The 15944-nt window shown below is 41.1% G+C and overlaps 1 protein-coding gene across 5 annotated transcripts in view; it reads right to left on the bottom strand.

The window, feature by feature from the left end:
• The window catches only part of REL (REL proto-oncogene, NF-kB subunit), a 39067-nt gene extending 23335 nt beyond the window's left edge, over nucleotides 1-15732 (bottom strand). For 3 of the 5 annotated variants that reach the window (XM_059659725.1, XM_059659723.1, XM_059659721.1), the window contains exons 1-2: nucleotides 15171-15732; nucleotides 2831-2973 (exon numbers count right to left, since the gene is read on the bottom strand). In XM_059659725.1, the coding sequence (XP_059515708.1) occupies nucleotides 2831-2973; nucleotides 15171-15180 (153 nt within the window). In that variant the 5' untranslated portion in view covers nucleotides 15181-15732. The remainder of the gene's footprint in view (nucleotides 1-2830; nucleotides 2974-15170) is intronic. The other 2 variants (XM_059659720.1, XM_059659722.1) reach the window with 1 other exon arrangement.
• Between the last annotated feature and the right edge of the window lie 212 nt (nucleotides 15733-15944).

Here is a 15944-nt window from a genome sequence, read left to right on the forward strand (position 1 = left end):
ACTTTAGCCATACTGGATATGATAGCACACCAATACATAGGACCATTTTATTTAATATGTGACATTTCAGCTCACAAAGATAGTTGTTCATCAGTTAGCTATCCCAAGTGTTTGCTGTACAGTAGGCAATAAATCAAGTTGAGTTTCAAAAAATTGTTTTCACACAGTAAGTACATCTAGGACACTGAGAATAAAGAGGAGAGTTAAACATGGAAAGAGGGTATTCTGAGCATGGGGAGGAAGAGAAGGTTCAGTTTGGAAGATAGGAAGTTTGCAAACACAAAGCAGGGAATATGAAAACCAGATATGACAAAGGAGCAAAGCAGTTACATAATGATGGGTAGCTTTACAGGTAAGAGGACACTAAAATCCATAATCCTGAATTTAAACTTAATTTGAAAAGCAACCAGGAAGTATTTATTGCCTTTCTGAATAAAAGACACGGTAACCACTTAAAACTGTAATATAGGCTGATGTAAAACTCAAGATGTAAAGGGTTCAGAACCTACTGGATCTTAGAAATATTTTAGAGAACGTACAGAATAAGCTGAATTATGGAATGCTACCTTTTAGTAGCATTTCTCTCATTTTAACATTTAAACAAAAGGACTTAGATAACTCAAATCCATATTGCTGCCCAAAAAGTGACAAAAATTAGGATCTTACAATTCAATAATTTTGCCATTGCTTTATTCTATAATTTAGCCTTCCCCTTAAGTTCAAAAGAATAAACTTTGTAAACAAGTTAGTTATAAAACAGTGAATTAACATCTGTTGAGGAAAGACTAAATAACACTTTTCAAAATCCACTCTGCCATTCAAATTTTTAATTGGCATTTAACGGATAAAAATTCATTAAAAATCAAATGAAATATAGTATATTTTTATAAGTAGAATATACTGTCATTTTGGATCAAAAACTATTTTTAAAACTTATGCTAACATCAAAAACTATTTAGAAAATGACTATATTTCAAATAAGTCAATGAAACCCAGAGTATCAGGGATCCTATCTAATAAAAGAGAAAAATGGTAATTGGCGTACGACGATACCCTTTTCATTGGCTAATCAGGGCTATATGCAAATTAACTGCCAACTAAGATTGGCAGTTAACTGCCAACAAGATGGCGGTAGGCACAATGCAGGGAGGCGAAAGGGAAAGCAGGAAGAAGCCCCCTGCCACTGACAGTGATCGGAAACCCAGGGGGGAGCTAAGAGCTGGGGGGCAGGGCAAAGGCGGCCCTGGGGCCGCCTTTGCCCTGCCCCCCAGCCATGATCGGAGAATCGGGTGCCTTTGCCGCCCTGGCCAGTGATAGCAGGAAGTAGGGGTGGAGCCAGCGATGGGAGCTGGGCACGGTTGAAGCTGGCAGTCCCGGGAGCTAGGGGTCCCTTGCCTGGGCCTAAAGCGGAGCCCACGATCGCGGGGCCGCTGCAGCTGCGGGTCCCCGCTGCCCAAGCCGGACGCCTAGGCCAGAGGCGTTAGGCCTGGGCAGGGGCGGAGCCTGCAACCGCGGGGAGCTGGGGGTCCCCTGCCCAGGCCTGACACCTCTGCCGGAGGCCTCAGGCCTGGTCAAGGGGCCGATCCGGTGATTGGTGATCGGAGGGTGATGAGGGTCAACTCCTCTGGCCGAGGCATCAGGCCTGGGTGGGGGGTGGAGCCGGGGATTGGGGGGATATGATGGTCCCCTTGCCCAGGCCTGAAGCCTGGGTCAGAGGCATCAGGCTTGGGCGGGGGGTGGAGCAAGCAATCAGAGGGAGATGGGGGTCCCCTGCTCAGGTATGATTCCTGGGCCAGAGGCCTCAGGCCTGGGCGGGGGCCAGAGCCAGTGATCGGGGGGAGATGGGAGTCCCCTGTCCAAGCCTGACACCTCTGACGGAGGCGTCAGGCCTGGGCAAGGGGCTGATCCTGCGATTGGAGGGTGATGGGGGTCAACGCCTGAGGGCTCCCAGTATGTGAGAGGGGGCAGGCTGGGCTGAGGGACACTCCCCCCCCCACACACACCCAGTGCACGAATTTCGTGCACCGGGCCCCTAGTAGATAATAAAGGCAAGGAAAAAGGAGGCAAAAACGTTCATTCTCCTTTCCCGTAGACCCTAGTTTAGCCAAATGATTGTAGGAAGAATTCTGACTGGGTTCCCAAATCCATGTCTTTAATCTACGGAATGACTTTGCTCACTGCTGGAAGGAGGGAATGCTTTCTCCTCATTAGCTCTGTGTTTCATGAGAGGAATCATCACCCCAAAGCTGCCAACGTACACTAAGCACTGTGAATCACTCTACTTAGATTAACACACAAACGAAGCTATCAGCAGGGATGAAGAATACATACTATAGTTAAGAAATGACCCTAGATAGCTACTTAGTACAAATCAATCCTATATAATAAAAGCCTAATATGCAAATTGACCGAATGGCAGAATGACCGGTGGAACGACTAGAAGCTATGATGCGCACTGACCACCAGGGGGCAGATGCTCAATGCAGGAGCTGCCCCCAGGCCAGCCAAGGTGGGTGCCAGCGGCACTCCCTCGTCCTCCCCGCCCCCCCGTCCCGTCCCCCCCCACCCCCGCCACCAGTCACCTCACAGAAGAAGGCAGCAAAGGGCAGGGCCAACAATCGCCCCGCCAGTCGCCCCACAGATCGGCCCTGATTGCTGGCCAGGCCTAGGGACCCTACGTGTGCATAATTTTGTGCACCAGGCCTCTAGTTAAAAAGAAGAAAGGCCCATGGAAATGACTGTAAAGAAACTGGGCCTTTAATGCAATTGCTGTAGCTAAAATATGAAGCAACTAAGAGTGAGACACAAACACAGGAGAACGGTCCATTACCTGGATAGACGGGTATGTTCGGTTGTTGTCTGTGCTGTGCTCCCCCGGAATGCTGCCCGCTGATCGCCCTTCACATTTGTATCGAAAACGCATTCCCCGCTGCCTGGGTTGTTCAATTATCTCTATATATGGGTTATACCCACCTGAAATTTAAAAAAAAAGGGGGGGGGGAAGGAGCATAAGATTCAAATAGCAATAATAATGGCTATTAACCATTTCATTTTTTAAAAAACAGCAGACTAAAATATTTTCCCTCCCAAATTAAATAACAAGGTTTAAAATCTAAGATTGGGTGGCAAAGACACCTTTTTCTCCCATTCAAATTGAGCTCCAAATCGAGTTAACACACGCCATTCAAATCATATTGATTGGTTAGCACTTTATCGCTTAATATCTAGAGCTAATGCCAATGTGAAGTTCTGAGATAGCCACTTTAGGGATACCCACTTCTCACATGACACCAAGCAGAAGGGTTTCTCCCAAGGTTCCCCAAGAAGAGTCAAGAAGAAAATCTTCAGAAGTTCAATGTTATACTCCAAAAGTGAGTTGAACGGCTTGATTTTACCTCAGACTCTAAATAGTGGACTAAAAGACTACTCATTGGAAATGTAAATGCATTTAAAATCCTTGCAGTCAATGGACTTTTACAGAGTATATCAAAACAAGTTCCACAAGGGGCTTCAATAATCTTCAATCAGTCTCATCTAAACCTTTCTAAGGTATAAGATACCATGAAGGAAAAGAAAATAATTATTTCTATAACAAATACAATTCAAAATATGCAACTTTAGAATGAACTACTGATAAACACGACAGATGAATCTCAAAATAATTATACTGAGCAAAAGCCAGGCTTAACGAGCACGTGCTGTACGATTCCATAGATATAAAACTCTAAAATATGTAAAATAATCTATAACGTCAGACTGCAGATTGGGGGTTGGAGTGGATGGGGAAACTGGGGGAAAAGGGGCATGCTAATTATCACGATTGTAAGCAATGATTTCAAGGCTTACATATGTCAAAACTTACCAGAACGAAAAAAGGGGACATATGTAATACTTACAATAAAGAATGATTTTAAAAACAAACACCAGAATGCATACTTTAAACAAGTGCAATTTAATATATGTCAATAAAGCTAAAAAATATATACCTTACCCCACCCCCCCTTATCCAAATTGTGGAAACAAAAGTTCACTAAAATGTGCTTACAAATAGAATACCTAGCAATGTGTCTTTGTTTCAGACACAAGAAGAGAACTTCCGTCAATGAAAAACCTTCCTCAATCACTTTAGTTATTTCTAAATTGCCTCAATTAGATATCCATTTTTGTGTGCTCACTTCAGCGGCCTTTACACTAAAATTAGATATCCTTTTTTTAATATATACTATAGACTTACTCCGTGTTAGACTGCAAACAAATCTTCAGAAATGGGTAACACAGTGGGTCTTAGTGCATTACAGATTCAAGGGAAGAAGCCTTTGAGTCCTACCAAACTAAATCTTAACAATGAAAACCTTGTAAATGTTATTAAATTTCTTAAACCTCCCGCTGCATAAAATGGAGCTAATAACAACGGTTCTGCCTCAGTGGGCTGTTGTGTTTAGTTCTTACCAAGTGTCTCGAATATAACAAATACTAGTAATAGTGTCGATTCTTTCGGGTGCTTTCTTAAAAACAATGATTTATAGTGATACCATAATGGTATCACAACTGCCACTTTCAAGGATTTTACAGAACAGGTAGGCAAACAACACGAAGGAAAATAGGAGTTAATGAAGCAAAAAGGTGGAGAGGGAGGGAGAAGGGGAACAGGTAGGCAATCTAAGAAAAGGAAACAGTGTGCCCAAAGGTGTACCAGTATAGAAGATATAGCCTCAATGGAAGAGAAGATTTTTAAAAAAATATATTTTATTGATTTTACAGAGAGGGAGGGAGAGGGATAGAGAGTTAAAAACATCGATGAGAGAGAAACATCGATCAGCTGCCTCCTGCACACCTCCTACTGGGGATATGCCTGCAACCTAGGTACATGCCCTTGACCGGAATCGAACCCGGGACCCTTCAGTCCGCAGGCCAAGGCTCTATCCACTGAGCCAAACCAGTTAAGGCTGGAAGAGAAGATTTTAAGAATCACCAAAATAGCCCAGATGGGAATGGGGTGCCTTTCCCTTGCTTAGAAAGAGAACCAAAAGCCAGAGTACATTTAGGGGTTTGGATTTTATTCTCTGAGTGTCAATCAGTGAATGATTTTATGCAGGGGAATCACATGATCAGATTGGAATTTTCAAATAAGAATTCTGGTGGCAATAAACAGATTGAAAAGAGAAAACAAGGTGATCAGTTTTAGAGGTTGTTACAATAATATGAGTTATGATGAGAGTATGTCTGAAATATGGTAGTAACAATAGAAATGAAGGATTATTTAAAAGATAAAATTGACAGTACTTGGTGACTGACTGAACATTAGGGTTAAGAAAAAGAATCCTTGCCCTGGCTGGTTTGGCTCAGTGGGTGGAGTGTCGGCCTGTGGATTGAAGGGTCCCGGGTTTGATTCCAGTCAAGGGCACATGACGGGGTTGTGGACTCGATCTCCAGTAGGGGGCATGCAGGAGGCAGACAATCAATGATTCTCTCTCATCATTGACATTTCTATTTCTCTCCCGCTCTCCCTCCCTCTCTGAAATGAATAAAAATTAATATATATATATATACATATACATATATATATATATACATATACATATATATATATATATATATATATATATATATATATATATATATAAAAGAATTATTGATGGCTCCGTAGTTTCTACTTTGGGTTACTGAGTAAAGAATTACTGTCGCCATTAATTTTATTCTGTTTGGATCAGGCTTCCTGCGTTTGACTCTACTACCTATTTGTTTATTCAAAAGACAAAGAGCCAGAAAAAAAATGAATTTAACCTAATCAAGTTCATAACACTTATTTCAATTTTACAGGGAAAAAAGTAGGCATGCAGATATTTCATAATTTCATATCCTTATATATTTTTGTATATTTAAAGTAATTCAAATCCACATTTCAGTTTCAAATATCTCACATGCTTATATATCCTTGCAGGAATATTTAAAGTGCAATACATTTTTCTTACAATAATTCAAAATACTCAACTTAAAAGATTTTAAAAAATTTTTAAAGTGATATCTTAAATCATTTATGTGGTTGAACTAAAGGTCAAATAAATCCCTGCCCACTACTTAAAGGTTGTCTTGGTGGGAAGTTGACATAGAATGACATCATTAAGGGTAAGTGGCTAACTTTTGGGGGAGGAGTGTGAACAAAAATGCTAGGCTCAAAATGAGAATTCAAATGATTTCATTGGTTACACAACACTTACTTTAACTAGAAAGTGTTTATGAAGAAGTCTATACACAAGAGAACAGAAAAGCAGTTGTTAAAAATTAAATAAAACATTTTAAAAAGATTTTTTTAAAAAAATATATATATTATTGATTTTTTACAGAGAGGAAGGGAGAGGGATAGAGAGTAGAAACATCGATGAGAGAGAAACATCGATCAGCTGCCTCCTGCACACCCCCTACTGGGGATGTGCCTGCAACCAAGGTACATGCCCTCGAACCTGGGACCCTTCAGTCTGCAGGCTGACGCTCTGTCCACTGAGCCAAACCGGTTAGGGCTAAAAAGATTTTTTAAGTTATAAAAATGACATATTAGTTATATAACATCAAGTACTTAAAAAAAAAACCTTGAATTCTATTCTTCTTATTGTAGAAGCTCTCTATTGGTAAAAAGTCTTACCAACACCCAGAGTTTATTGTAATATTCTACATTCCTCCAGTTGGAAATTATCTTCCCCTACTCTAAACTACCATATTATTTTGTTTATGGCAATTATTCCAAATAACTATAATGTAGGGAAGACTTACTATTTCTACTTGAAAAAAAACTACTTGTTTTATTTCTTTAAGCTACTTGAAGGCAGGAATTGCGTCTTACTCATTGGTGTCTTGCACACAGATATTCAGTAAATATCTGTTGAATGAATGAATAAAAATCTAAAGATCTTTTTGTTTGTGTAAGTTATGCATTCATGATAATCAGATTTTCTTCAATAGACTTCACCTACTATGGAAAAAAAATAGTGCTTTGTATGTACTAGAATGGCTACATCTTCATACTCCTCATATCCATTTATATTCTGATTTCTTTATATGTATTTGTTTTTTAAAAACTTCCAGCTATAAATCATTTATATCATGTATCAGTACTCCAGTTACTTCCTTCCTCAATTCCCTGTTTTGAATATAAATCAGGGAATTGCAAGGAAAAGGAGTACTCAACTCAAAATACTATCTCAAATCACTAAAGTTTTGAAAAGCACTGAAAAGTCTTCAAAATTGGTTCCAAACAAATTGATGACTGTACTTTTCTTTAATTAATAAACCGGGATTGACCCCTATATTTTGAATAATATTATAAAAAGCCAATACAGACCAGAATAACATTTGAAATATAGCCAAAATGTTTGCAAGAGATATTTATGGTCTTACCTGCACGTATGCAAAAAGTGCTATTTTAAAACAGTGCCTACCTAACAATGTATGAGTTTATAAGATTAAAAAAAAAGAAACTACAGTGAAATAAAAGTTAAAAATGGATCAACTGTCAGAAATAGCCACATTATAAACTAAAACTGTATAGCTAGAATTGGAACCAGCATTAATTATACAGTGAAAAAATATTAATTATAGTAATTATAACACTGTCTTTAAGCACCTTATCATTTCTCATATGATCCTTTTATAATTTTATTCTTCATAAGAATAGAATAGAAATTATTATCCCATTTTACAGATAAAACTAAAGCTCAAAATTATATGAAATTATGAATGACATTAGCAAATATGACAGCTGAGATACCAACAATAAGCATAAAAACAGCTGAGGATAAATTCACAATAACTGATAGAGCAAATAACCTAAAATAAAGGCAACTTAGGTGAAGAAGATAATGCATCTTGCTACAGGCAGGTGCATATTTAGATCAATGATATTCCTGGAACAGAGTTCATCCTGGGGTTGTAAATAAGAATCACCTAGGTAGCTTTCAAAACATACACATCCCCTTGGCCCCTCCTGAGGTCTGCTGAACAGAAACAGATCCATCTAAAGCCCAGACATGTTCCTGAAAAAGCCTCCCAAGCAATTCTAACACATTCCTGATTAAGAACCATTGCCCTGGAACATAAAGAAGTGGAAACAATGATGCACATATCTGGAGAAGTAATCCAAAAATTCGCATACAAGTATAGGCTGGGTGATAGATAAACTAGGCAGAAGAATTCTGACTGCTTGTCACTCCTCTTTCCCTCCCTCCCACTCTAAAAAGCTTATCCGAATGCAAGCAAAGGGGAGGAAACATTACTATAAGGATAGCCTTTAGTCACTCTGATCTATTTTAAAAAGTAAATCGTTTGCAAAATGAATATTTTAACTATCATCAAAAATATTTCTTAAATACAGCACACAAATGATCATAATATGCCAATGTGTCAACACCACAGTTGAGAATAATTAACTACAGCCTGCATCTCCCTCACAGGGGTACTGGATACCAGAGACCCAAAGGAGCAAACGGAGCTAACAATATATACTTTTCCAAATATCACCTCTACTCACTTTGAAGAAAAAGAAAATAACTATTCTCCTTTCCTTCAACCTCGGAACCTAACTGGATCATGGTGACGACCTTCTTTACCTCAGGACACAGGTAACTTTTTCTGTTTCTTCCTTGTTATCATCAGAATTTAGAGTTACCACTTCTTTAATAGCTACAACTGCATGCAATTAACAAAGGGGCAAAGAAAACTTAAGCCTATTCCCATCAGGAAGGAAAAAGACTAACATGGAAGGTGCAAAAGGAATAAAATAGAGGATAAGTTATATCAATCAACTTGGCAAAAGGACACATGATTTATCTACTAAACAATTTTAGATTTACTTCCCCCCCGTCCCCCCCCACCCCCCGAATGCTTACTATCATTTAAGTGGACAAAGGAGAAAAAATACACTGAGTCCGACATCACTGTCAAATTCTACTCCCCTAGTTTAAATATACCTTTTCAAATATTTTAAAAGTAAATGGGCATTCCTTTCTTATATATTAACTAGGGGCCTGGAGAATCAGGCTGATTCTCAATTGGGTCTTAATAATAATCCAAGTAAGGGAATTTTTGGATGAGTATTTGACTGATGTATGCACAGTAGGGTCCCTAGGCCTGGCCGGTGATCAGGGCCAGCTGGGGCCTTCCTTCATCTGGCGCTGCCCCCTGGTGGTCAGCACACATCATAGCGAGCGGTCGAACTCCCGTGGGGACAATTTGCATAATAGCCTTTTATTATATAGGATATTAGATACATTTTCTATCTAGCATCTGATCTAGTTTATTAATATTGGTTCTATGGTTTCACAAAATTCTAGAATCACCAGATGCTTAAATAGTAAGTGCCAAGGGCCTCTAGTAGTTTCTGTTTCCTACAGTTTTGAGTCCCCAAACTGCTCCATTACAAAAAAATGTGATTATGGGCACTCATTTTTTTTTTTTTTTTTTTTTTTTTTTTTTTTTTTTTTTTTTTGTTTTTTTATTTAATTAAATCTTTATTGTTCAGATTATTACATTTGTTCCTTTTTTTTCCCCCCATAACTCCCCTCCTCCCAGTTCCCACCCCACCCTCCGCCCTCACTCCCCACCCACTGTCCTCATCCATAGGTGCACGATTTTTGTCCAGTCTCTTCCCACATCTCCCACACCCCTTTCCCCCCCCAAGAATAGTCAGTCCATTCCCTTTCTATGTCCCTGATTCTATTATAATCAACAGTTCATTCTGTTCATCAGATTATTTATTCACTTGATTCTTAGATTCACTTGTTGATAGATGCATATTTGTTGTTCATAATTTGTATCTTTACCTTTTTCTTCCTCTTCCTCTTCTTAAAGGATACCTTTCAGCATTTCATATAATCCTGGTTTGGTGGTGATGAACTCCTTCAGCTTTTCCTTATCTGTGAAGCTCTTTATCTGACCTTCAATTCTGAATGATAGCTTTGCTGGATAAAGTAATCTTGGTTGTAGGTTCTTGGTATTCATCACTTTGAATATTTCTTGCCACTCCCTTCTGGCCTGCAAAGTTTCTGTTGAGAAATCAGCTGACAGTCGTATGGGTATTCCCTTGTAGGTAACTGAGTTTCTTTCTCTTGCTGTTTTTAAGATTCTCTCTTTATCTTTTGCTCTTGGCATTTTAATGATGATGTGTCTTGGTGTGGTCCTCTTTGGATTCCTTTTGTTTGGGGTTCTCCGTGCTTCTTGGACCTGTAAGTCCATTTCTTTCACCAGGTGGGGGAAGTTTTCTGTCATTATTTCTTCAAATAGGTTTTCAATATCTTGCTCTCTCTCATCTTCTGGCACCCCTATAATTCTGATGTTGGTACGCTTGAAGCTGTCCCAGAGGCTCCTTACACTATCCTCGCATTTTTGGATTCTTTTTTCATTTTGCTTTTCTGGTTTGATGTTTTTTGCTTCCTCGCATTTCAAATCATTGACTTGATTCTTGCGCTCCTCTGGTCTGCTGTCGGGCGTCTGTATAATATTCGTTATTTCAGTCCGTGTGTGCTTAATTTCTAGTTGGTTCCCCAATATAAGATCGAGGGTCTTATTAGTTTTCGTGTAGAGCTCATTAAGTTTATCGGCAGCTTCTAAACAGTTCTTGAGAGACCTTAAAAGTGTGGTTCTGAACTCTATTTCTTCCATTGACAATTTTGTCCTGTTTCTTTGTCTCCGCATTTTGTTATGCTTCCTTGGTGCACCCCCTAGTGGTCTTTGTTCGCAGTCTTATAGATAAATCTTGATTGTTGTAGCTAATTCCAGGGAGGGTTTGACCTCCAGGCCAAGTGGCTATGAGAATCAGCTGTGTCAGTAGTGAGAGAACTTCTGTCCTCTAGGGAGGTGCTAATCTAGCCTTTGCCTGAGGCTATCCGGCAAATGCCTCTGTGCAGGGCTTGGGCGGGGCGGGTCGAACAGGATCAACAGGGTGGGCCGGAGAGAGCAGTTATGGCGGCTCTCAGTCCTGTCCCCAGGGGCTCTGCCTCTCTGAGTCCCAGCACCCGCTGCAAAGCTCGGAGAGAAAGCTGCACTCGCTCTGACCGAAGCCAGACAGTCCCGCTTCTCCCGTTTGAGTCTGGGTCCCTAAAGACTCGCCTGGATCTGGTGCTCAGAGTCTGCGACTCCCTCCCGATTGAAAACGCCAACCGCGCCCTCTGCCGCCAGCCCGCTCTGCGCACTCTGCACCTCAGAATTTGACTTCAGCACTGCGCCTCCTCTGAGTGTCCGTGTGCGTTTCTCTTTCCTCCTAGTTGTAGGACTTCCACTCAGCCAGCGTTCCTGTGGTTCTGGGTGGTGTCCCTTCCGTTTTTTGGTTACACTTTTGAAGTAGTTGTTCAAAGCAGCAAACTCCGGCGTTAACCTATGCCGCCATCTTGGTTCTCGTCGATTATGGGCACTCATGATCACATCTGTTCCTCACAAGACTCAGCAGTAATTATTCCCATTTTTATATCACAGAGTGGTAGAAATGGAATAAAAACCAATTCAGGTTCATCATAGGCTCAAGTCCAGGTTTATTCCAACATATCAGGCTGATTCTCAATTGGGTCTTAATAATAATCCAAGTAAGGGAATTTTTGGATGAGTCTTTGACTGATGTATGCATCACAAGGTAAATAAAAGATTCTGACAACAGAGAGTCTATTACTAGATATTTCATTGTTGTGGGGGTAAAAAAAAATAAGGATTGAAAAAAAAATTAACTTCCAGGGTGAAAAAGTAGAGAAATATTTAAAATCTGTCCTAGATCTTTCAGGTTTTTAACTAAATTAAGAATAGATGGCAGGGCCAAATCATCTGTCTTGATTAAGATCACTAGATTTAAAAATAAAAATTGCAGGATGCTCATTTAAATATGAATTTAAAATATATTTTTTGTATAAGTATATCCCACGCAATGTTAATGATCATTTTTCAAAAATGGAAAAACATTGTCCTGCTAATTTATAGGAGGTGGGTTTTTGGGGGGTGGGGTTATGTGAATGATTTACACAGTGGTAAAACAAAAGTAAATTGTTTAAAATATATAATAAAAAATATCCCTATACCTTCCCATTTAACATTTTTCTATATCGTGTCTAGATTTCTGACATCCAAACTTGGACCCTTGGAAAATAAAAATTTTTCTTTTCATAAATAAAAAATCCTTGGGATTTACAATTTGTTCAATATTTCTTTTGTTGTACGTTATATCTTGTTTACAATAATTTCGTTTGGTATATAAAAAAAAGTATATTTCATCCAGTTACTTAGGTCGTATGCCTACTACCCCAATCATTTGCAGAGGACAGATGAGAAAAAGATGGAATAAAAGGAATGTTGAATCCCTTAAATCGTATTTGAGATACTACAGTACACACACTCCACGTGTTCCCAAAATGATTCATGATCTGACGTCTCACTAGTCATTTCATTCACTCATTCCCTTTACTTTTTGCCTACCATATATCACCTTCATTCCTTTATATTACTGTTATCTCTGTGTTTTCATGTATTGCAATTCTGAAATAGCCTTCATATTTCTATGTAGTCTTTTATTTTTTTTTTTAAAAGTCATTTGTTTTAGCTATCAAGCCCAGCTTGCAGCTCTACCATTAAAAATTTAAATTGCACCATATACTTACATTTCCCCCCCTTACTCAAGAGAAATAGTTCTCTTGAAATTTACACTACAGACAGGAGGGAAGTAGTGTGTCGTTGACAAAAACAAATTCTTCGTGTACTTCCTATGTGACATAGAACTATATATTAAAGAAAACTGATAATAAAAATAAAGTATCTAAATTTTAAAATATTTTACCAAAGATAGTACTTTTATTAGTAAACAGAGCTGCTACGTACACACAAGAACATTTTACACTTTACAATGGAACAATGGGAAGCTTTAAATTTAGACCTAAAATAGCTAATTTTATTTAAACAAACAAGAGTAATGATGGCCTAATGGGTATGGGAGCATTTTCTTTCACAATGCCTAGTCTAATCATGTCAAAAGCCTGGAATCAAGGTGTAATTTAAAAAGACAACTTGATAGAACACAAACTGTGAAATTCTAAATAATCTGATAATTTACCTAAACAAAATTTAGAATTTATATAAAAAATATATATACAGATAACACAGCCCAGTTACTCATGGTACTTACAGAATTTGCTTATGAGATTATGATGTTACTTTTTACGTTATACAGATCACATATTCAACTACACATACCTATTTACATAGGACATCCGGGAGAAAAGAAGAAATGGTTAAGGCTTGGTAATCAATAAAAATACCTTTTGAGGTTTTAATACTGCCTTACTACAAACAGAATCTAAACTAGGCAACGATAACTAATTTAGCACACTTTTTGTGTGTGATTAGGTTAAATTACTGTTTTGAAACAGGATGAGAATTCATAAGTTAGTAACTCTTTCTCTAAAGTCTTTACAACTGCTTAAGGAAAGTACACCCAAACTCCCTTTAAAAATTTGCTTAGTAATTTTCAAACAACCGAATTATAATTTAAATAACTTGTGATAATTACTCTACAACTTTACACTCCTTAAAAAATTTCCCCTTCAATTTAGGGAATCAGTCCTCATAACAGCACAAACTATAATGTCATTAAACAAGTTTAAACTGTATCACATTTTTAAATGATGTGGGCTTTACAATACTCTTTCTCTATGTGGTTAAATTATTTTTCTCTCTTTTTTGAAAGAATCATAAGTATTACATTCATGCCATACATTAATAAAGTTTGGTTCAATTGCCAGCAGGCTGACCTTTTTTGATTAAATTTATCATGCTCGCCATTCTCTACTACGTTCATACAAGCTCTCATAAGCAACAATTTAACCTAACATTTCAAGTCATCTTTGCACTTTTTATCTAAACACACTTTGAATGTATCAACTTACAAGATTATCTGAAAGTTTGAGGGTCAGTGAAGTGGGTAGAGAGAAAGTTGAAATATTTTAAACCCCACTTGAAAACCACACACACAAACTGAAATCAAGTGTCATGTGAACCACCCCAATTTCCTTTGCAGCCTAAATCAGCAGCATATGTTCAGCTTCAACCCTTTAAAAAAGTCCTCTGAGCTTGCAACTTCCTCTTCTCGGCCAGACGTCGTCAGTCTCCTCCTGCGGGCGACCGTCTCCGGGACTCGGGAGGATGCGGGTCCGGCGCAGACCCGCGCCCCTGTCCAGCCGCTAGTGAGGCGCTCACCGGCAGCTCCCCGCCTTTGCTTACGCTGCTCCCTCGGCCGGGAAGGAGCCCCTAGGACCCTCACCAGAACCCCGAAAAGGTCCAACTCGAACGCAGACGACTTGGTTTACTTCCCCTTCGGGTACAGGCTGACCTCAACCATGGCTATAAATACGAGGCTCCCTCCTTTGCCCTCTGAGCCGTTCCCTTCTCCCCAGAAGCAAGAGTTTCACGCATTTATTCACTGAAAATGAGTCTTTACATAAGCAATACAAAGTGGTTTTCACCCCTACCCCTACTGTAAAACATGGGTATTCTAAAAATTCTCTTTTCCCTTCTTTCCAACAAAGGAACAAACAAAACAAAACAGAACTCCCGTAAATTAGGATGTGCGCACTGTAAAAATTGCCCACTTTGTCGAAGCAACATTTCCACTTTAAGCCCTGTTAAATGCCCCTGGTGACACATATTAAAGGCACATATTGTGTACCACTGTTAGCCCAGCAGCATCACCTCTTAGCACTGGATGAAATTAAACTAAACACACACACACACACACACACACACACACACGCACTCAAAGCTCTCCTGAAGTCTGAGGTTCCTCATTTCTAGTCTAAAACACAAAACCACCATTTCAAAATCCATTTTTCAATACGAGAACTCTTCGTCTCCTGTTACTTAGATGATTACTTTCCTAACTTCTAAAGCCAAGTCGTGGGGAATTTCTAAGGTTCCGGCTATAGTAATGGCATCACATTACAGAGCATGGCTTTGATTTCGCACGCAAACCTTGAACCATTTTTTTTTTTACAAGACTGACAATTTGCCAAAGAAGGCGATTTTAAAGTCAGAAGGTTCCACAATCAAAACGGAGCCCCCGAAACTGAGCAGCAAGCCCCCCGCCCCGCGTCCGGGACGAGCTCCCTCCCCACTCCCAGACCCGGATCGGCCCCGGCGCCGGGCGCACTCACCGGAGGCCATGGCTCCGCTCCGCGCCGCGCTCCGGACCGAAGGCAGCCGCAGTCAGTCAGCCCGCCGCGCCGTCCTCTGCCGCCGGGACCCCTGCGTCCCCCAGTCCACCCCCGGGGCGTCTTCCTCCTGCCCGCCCTCCCCTGGTTTGCGGCTCACACCTTCCCACCCCCTTAATTCTCGCGCTGCGGATGGCCCGGCGTCGCCCGTCCAGGGTGCAGAAGCCAGGGGGCGAAGCGCCGCGGGGCCGAGCGGCTGCCGCTGGAGAGCCGGGCGCCCGGCTGTGGGGGATTTCCCGCCGCTGACGTCGGCTCCTGGCGCCGCCTTCCCGGGGGCGGAGGCGCCGGGCGACCTCGCGCCGAGCGCGCGCGCATCCGCCCTCCGCGGCCCACGCTCCGCCCCGGCCGCGCCCCGCCCACGCTCCCGCCCTGGGAGCCGCGGGGGACCCGGGACTGGGTCGCGGCAGCAGGTGCGCGCAACCTTCGGGAGCGCTGGGAGCGCTTGGAGCCGGGAGTGCTGGGGTCCCGAGCGTCCGGAAGCGCCGGCGCCCGAGAAATCCCCCGCCTCCAGGTTGTGCTAAAGAGCTCGATTTAAAGTTCAGGAGCGAGGAGGCGGGGACGGTGACGTCGGGAGGGCCGGCCGCCGGGAGCCTTGGGGAAGGGGCGGGCAGCGAAGTGAGGCGGGCCCTCCCCGGGCGGGTGGAACCGGGGACCGGGGTTTTCTCCGGGTGGTTCCCCCCCTCTTCCCGATTTCGCACATGCAAATCTCCGCCCCCG

Source organism: Myotis daubentonii, chromosome 12, assembly GCF_963259705.1.
Source record: "Myotis daubentonii chromosome 12, mMyoDau2.1, whole genome shotgun sequence".
Lineage (NCBI taxonomy): Eukaryota > Metazoa > Chordata > Mammalia > Chiroptera > Vespertilionidae > Myotis > Myotis daubentonii.